Source organism: Chelonia mydas, chromosome 19, assembly GCF_015237465.2.
Source record: "Chelonia mydas isolate rCheMyd1 chromosome 19, rCheMyd1.pri.v2, whole genome shotgun sequence".
NCBI classification, from domain to species: Eukaryota; Metazoa; Chordata; order Testudines; family Cheloniidae; genus Chelonia; species Chelonia mydas.
Window position 1 is genome coordinate 14,357,104 of NC_051259.2, and position 6,218 is coordinate 14,363,321.

The 6,218-nt window shown below is 46.0% G+C and overlaps 1 protein-coding gene across 1 annotated transcript in view; it reads right to left on the minus strand.

The window, feature by feature from the left end:
- Positions 1–1,281: 1,281 nt before the first annotated feature.
- Positions 1,282–6,218, minus strand: part of LAPTM5 (lysosomal protein transmembrane 5) — a 39,617-nt gene continuing 34,680 nt past the window's right edge. The window contains exons 7-8 of the mRNA XM_037881606.2: positions 3,343–3,435; positions 1,282–1,961 (exon numbers count right to left, since the gene is read on the minus strand). Of these exons, the coding sequence (XP_037737534.1) occupies positions 1,887–1,961; positions 3,343–3,435 (168 nt within the window). The 3' untranslated portion in view covers positions 1,282–1,886. The remainder of the gene's footprint in view (positions 1,962–3,342; positions 3,436–6,218) is intronic.

A 6,218-nucleotide genomic window follows, 5' to 3' on the forward strand; every position in this document is an offset into this window, starting at 1 on the left:
TCATGCATCCTCACCAGCGATGAGTTCTGTGGGACAAAATGGGCCCTTAGCAACATATGGGCAACCCCATTGTCTGTAGCTGATGTCTTGATGATGTTATTAGTAATAGTATTAAAATATCACCTAGAGTTCCCAACGAAGATCAGGGCTCCATCGTGCTAGGTGCTGTACAAACAAATAGCAAGAGACAGTCCCTGCCCCAAAGAGCTTGAAATCTCAATAGATAAGAAAGACAAAAGCTGGGAAGGGAAGCAAAGTTGAAGTGACTCTTGTCCACGGTCACACAGCTGCAGAGCCGGTTGGAAATTTTTTGACTCTGTGTTCTCCATGGAAATGCACAGATGAGATGAGCACGATTTGGAGTGTCACTCGTACAGCTGGGCAAATAATTGATTTTTCAGTGTGGTGGCAGTTCTGGGTGGGTAAAAGGTGCAGGTCAAAGCAATCTGGGCTGCCCGGTGAATTGAAGAAATCCATTTTGTGTTTGGATTGGGGATTCCAGCCTGGGTCTTCCTAACCCCCAGACTAAAGACTGTATGGGGGATGGGAGGGGAAGAAAACAGTGTCACCAGCACCACAACCACTTCTTCCTTCTCCTCTGACTGATTCGGGAATGGCCAAAACTATTTGTGTCAAATTTGCACATAGTGTTGGGTTGACCAAAACTGCATTTGTCAGAGAAATAAACTATATGTCTGAAAAAGTTCACCCAGGTCTAGCTACTTTATTCCTTTATTGCTTGCTTGTGGTCCTACTTGCAAACATGATTAGCTATAAATGGAATCTTATTACTTGGGGAATCTTCTCTCTATATTTTGCTAACTTGAGGGGAAAAATAAAATTTTAACTGATTTTAACTCCCCTTAGCTCTGCAGAGCTAACACTGCTCTGGGAGTACAAGCAGGAGTCTATTTCCCTTTCATGCATTGTCAACAGCGCTGGGTAATACATTCCGATCAGTTTCCCCTGTGCAACTTTAATTGATTGCTAAAGTGTATCGAAAGCACACTTTGGCTGGCCAGATCTTTATCCCTGGAAATGATGTGCAAGAAGGAAAAAATCTGGCTAGACTCTCAGATTGTTTAGGAGTTTGCAGGGCCAGCAGTTAGAATCTTTTTACTTGCAAATGATGCCCATCTGATCTGGAGTCAGTGAGTTAAAATAAACCTAAAACCCCACAATGGCATTTTTAACAGAGTTGCTTTTAAGAGGAAAGCTGCTCATTTGCTATGTTCCTCCAATTGCAAGGATAGCGCTCTACAGAAGCCAGACAGCCAGGGATTGAAGCCATTAGCTTTTTATTTAAACTCATTTTTCAAATCACACAAGAAAAGCAAAACCACAAAGACTTGGAGGTGTAAAATGGCAGAGCAATATTGTGATGATCCCAGCACTTCCAACAGATCACACACTCTAACTCAGTAGCATAGGCTGGCAGGCTGAGCACCGCACTGAGGTCCACTCGGAATCACCTGCCTTTTGCTGATCCTTTTCCCATAGGACTTCATTAAAAGCTGCTAAATTTCAGAATTGGGCTCTCTCAGCAAAAAGCTTTTTTCGGTTCTATTTCCTACTCTGCAGGTCCAATTCTTCTCTCAGCTAGAGAGGTGTAAATCGAGAGTAGCTCCTTGGAAGCAAACCGAGCTGTGCTGGGATGAAACCAGCATGAGAGGAGAATCAGATCTGACACTTCTATTTTCACAGCAGAAACTGAGGTTGTTATGAGCTCCAAGTCCGTTGAACCAGAGTGAATCTGGTGCAATATAAGCACGCTATCACAGTAACAGAGGCATTATTCAGTGAGGCTGAGTATCTGCCAGTTGAGGCACAAGAGCTAAGAGGCGTTCATAGCAGCAGAGACGTCTTCCCATCTCAGTGGCTGGGGCTTAAACTCCTGAGTAGGGCGGTGGTGACTCCTTGGAGGACAGTTCTACGGCTTCCTCGTATGACGGCAGCATGACCTGGGAGGAAGAAATCATTATAGTCCCAGACTTGCTCTGGAAACAGGAAAATGTTTCAATTGGATTTTACCTACTGTGTAAAAAGGAGGACTTGTGGCACCTTAGAGACTAACCAATTTATTTGAGCACAGGCTTTTGTGAGCTACAGCTCACTTCATCGGATGCATTCACCGAATAATGTAGCTCACGAAAGCTTATGCTCAAATAAATTGGTTAGTCTCTAAGGTGCCACAAGTCCTCCTGTTCTTTTTGCAGATACAGACTAAAATAGCTGCTACTCTGAAACCTACCTAGTGTGTGTTTCTTTCCCCAGGGCAAAGGAGTGGGGAGGGAGCGACAAGGCTTATGAAGGACAGAGGACTGGAAAATGAAGGCATGTGGTAAGGGCTGAATCCAGAACCTCTGAACCAAAAGACAGAAAGCTGCTACAGCCTGAGCTAGATGACGCAGCTCTGTTAGTGCAACAACAGTAGGAAATTCATAAGCCTCTATGTAGTCCAGCCACAAGAGTCAGAGCCACGGTGTCTGGACTCCACACTCTCCTGGCTGGATAGTTATTAGAATTGGTTGAAATTTCCAATTTGAGACACAAAAACAACAAAAATGTTTCAACTCAATTTTTCACAACTTTTTTTTGAGGAAGGGGTTTTTTTTGTGGGGGGTAGGGAGGATACTGCTTTTCAACCATCTTGATTATCGATCTATTTTTAGGGCGTGTCCTTATGTTTTTGGAGTGGCCTTTCAGCAGCCACACACACAATCCCAGAGCAGCTTCTGCTAAAATGGTCAGCTGTGAAACACTTGAAAATATTCCAGTTAGACTTTGGCATTAACACCCCATTGAAATGAATGGGGAAGTATCACAGCTCGCTTAGATGCCTATCCAGCAAAGTACTTACCTTTGAGTTTAAGCACGTGCATAGTCCTAATGAGTACAAGCAGGAGTCTATTTCCCTTTCGTGCATCATCAACAGCACTGGGTAATACATAGTCCTAACGAGTGCATAGCCCTAACTGCAGCGAGGCTGCTTATATTCTCAAGGTTCAGCATGTGCTTTGCTAGGGCAAGGCCTTAGAACAACTGATTCAGGCTGCCCGTAGATTCAGCAAGACAGCTCTGCGTTGGTTCACATGCAGTATCTTCTATAATAGAGAAGCCTTGATTCAGCACTACAATATTCCAGTTTTTCATGCATCCCAGTGTAACTCCACTGACTTAAATCGTTTTACACCACATTAAAACTGGAGTAATGTGGGGGTGAATCAGAGCTCTAATGGTGGTTAATGGAAGCTTCAATTCTGCCTGCTGCTGCGCCCCACCTCCATCCAGACCCTGCCTTTTTGTGATGGACACCAGGAGCTGGCGTTTGGAACTTCTCACCTTCTCAGCAAACTCTGGCATGACTTTCACCTCCTCCCTCTTGCTGCTTTTAATGTACTTGTAGCATCTCAAGACGCATTTGAACATGCAGGCCTGAAAATCAAAGGGGAAAAGAGGTCTGTCCTTGCTTTACTGCCTTTTCATTCCTGACAACAATCAGTCACTGCTGTACTGCCCTAGATCTGCCACTGAACTGCTGCTATTCCTGTGAATTGGAGGCCCTGAAGTACTGTCCACCACACTCTCTGGAACCCTGATGCAGCTGTCTCACCGTGGGTCCATTGCTCTGTTGAATGCCCACCTCTGAGTGGCCCAAGGAGTGCTGAAAGCTCCCTAAAAGTGTGTGTGTGGAGGCGCACCGACGCCTGAACCATGCCCCCACCTCCTGCCCCTTCCCCTGAGCCCCTGCATCATTCCTTCTCCCCAAGCCCCCACCCTCGCACCACGCATTCGCCCCAAGGTCCCGCCCTTGCACTGCTCCTTGTGCTGGAGCCCCACCCTCGCACTGCTCCTTCCCTCAGGCCCTGCCCCCACCCCACCTCTTCCCCCCAAGACCCTGCCCCCCCCACGCTCCTGTTCCACCACCCCCCCATCGCTTGCCCTTACAGCCGGTGAAAAGTGATGGGACCATGGCCCTCTGGCGCCCCCTATTCTGGTGCCCCTGCCACACCGGTCTTGATTCTGCAAGGTGACATGGTTAAAGTCAAGCAAGCGCTTTCAGGCTTTAATGGATCAGGGACAAGATTGGCCAGCAGAACTGAACCCAAAATTGGGAGGCAGGTCAATGTATTTTTCTTTGATTTTTTTTCCTGAGTGGAGCAGTCGCCCAGAAAAAGCACCGTGGGCCATAACCTTTGCCTCTCAGCCCTCCAGGAGAAACACGAAGGACACTTTCCATCAGGAATGGACCTGAAGTTCTGCCCATTCCATTTATTATACTTTCATTAGTTCCACTTTTCTGGTAAAATAGCCTCTGGCCTTGGAGAGTTTTACAAGATGAAATAAATAGAATTTTTCTAGGAAAATTGACAGACTGCGGCCCAAGACAACGTACCGTATTAAATAAACTTTTGCTTTACTATGTGCAGTGAGGCGAAGTCCTGCATCTCTTATTTTTATTGGCGTGTGTTTTAAAATGCACTTTGGAATGTGCTTTGAAATAAACCCCAAACACAGTGTCAGAAAAAGACTAAGGATGGGATTTTCAAAGGAGCCTGAGGGAGTTAGATGCCCAAATCATAAACCACTGAGATAAATGCACTTTTCTGGGACAACGCAGATCACAAAGCTGAGGCCAAAGCATGTGGGAGCTGAGACCAAACATTCTCAGTCAAGGGGATCCAGCTGTGGTACAAACTTCCAAAGGAGATCAGGTGAATCCAGAGCCTGAGCATCTCTAGGAAATGCTGCAAAACTCCCTTCTTGGAAAGGCCTTTGTGCTGTAACAATGGCACTTAACAACCCTGGTGTTAAGATATAGATATTCAGGCCTGTCTGTAAAGGCCTAGACTCTAAGAATTTAGCTGTATTCTTATCACTTAGCTAGTTATAGAGGTATAAAAGAAAGAATCAAAATCACTGTCTGCCGGTGTAAGGGCCTTCTCTTACTGTGACAGTCTGAGGCTAAGGCCTTTGGCTAAGCAGCAGAGGCAGCCATAAGCTGGGAAGCGACCGGTCACATCCTCGCATTCCAACCTAGTCACGTTGAAATATGGTGCTATTGGGCTGTTAGGAATACAATCCTGTCCTGATAATGCCTATCACCTCCAGAGAAAGGGAAGTGCCTAGAAGATGTAAAAGGAAACTTAGTTTGATAGCATCCTGTCTGGCAAGAACTCACTTATCAATAGCTGGGATGTGAAATCCTCATTTTTGTGGTTGTTCTCTCATTGTAGTCCCCATTTCCCTATTGTTTGTCTGTATAATCTCTGTCTGGTTCTGTGATTGTTTCTGTCTGCTGTATAATTAATTTTGCTGGGTGTAAACTAATTAAGGTGGTGGGATATAATTGGTTAAATAATCATGTTACAATATGTTAGGATTGGTTAGTTAAATTTCAGTAAAATGATTGATTAAGGTATAGCTAAGCAGAACTCAAGTTTTACTATATAGTCTGCAGTCAATCAGGAAGTATTAATCAGGGGGGTGGGGAATGGGAACGGGAATGGGGGTGGGGAAATTGGAATCATGTTTAGCTAAGGGGGTGGGGAATGGGAACAGGGACACAGGTAAAGCTCTGTGGTGTCAGAGCTGGGAAGGGGGACACTAAGGAAGGAAACTGGAATCATACTTGCTGGAAGTTCACCCCAATAAACATGGAATTGTTTGCACCTTTGGACTTCGGGTATTGTTGCTCTCTGTTCATGTGAGAAGGACCAGGGAAGTAAGTGGGTGAAGGAATAAGCCCCCTAACATCTTGGTGCTGTGACTCAGATGCATCGCATTGGATAGGTGAGTGGCAGCCTATAAGTCCCGCTCCCCAACAGTCCGCGCAGCTGCTTGGAGGGGGTATAGTGAACTCTCGTGATGGTAGTTGCGGGTTCTGGCAAGCCAGGGTAAAGGATTTTTTTGATAAATGGGTAAGGAAGAACCAGGGCCCATACCAGGTGCAGGGGTCAACCTGGGATGAGATTAAAAAGGAAATGGAGGCAGTGTTAGGGGACCCAGAGGGATGGGGGGTGGCTGAGGAGCCCACCCTCCTTTGGTATATGGGTAGTGGAAGACGGTCCCTGCCCATGGGGACTGAATGCCTTCCAGGGAAAGGAGGCACTTCAGCCTGCTTGTGAGAGGTTTGAAGTAAGGGCAGCATTATGGGAAGCTGCCAGGAATCTTTCAAGTTAGGTGCTGCTTCAGCAAGGGCTGCTGAAGGGTTGTAA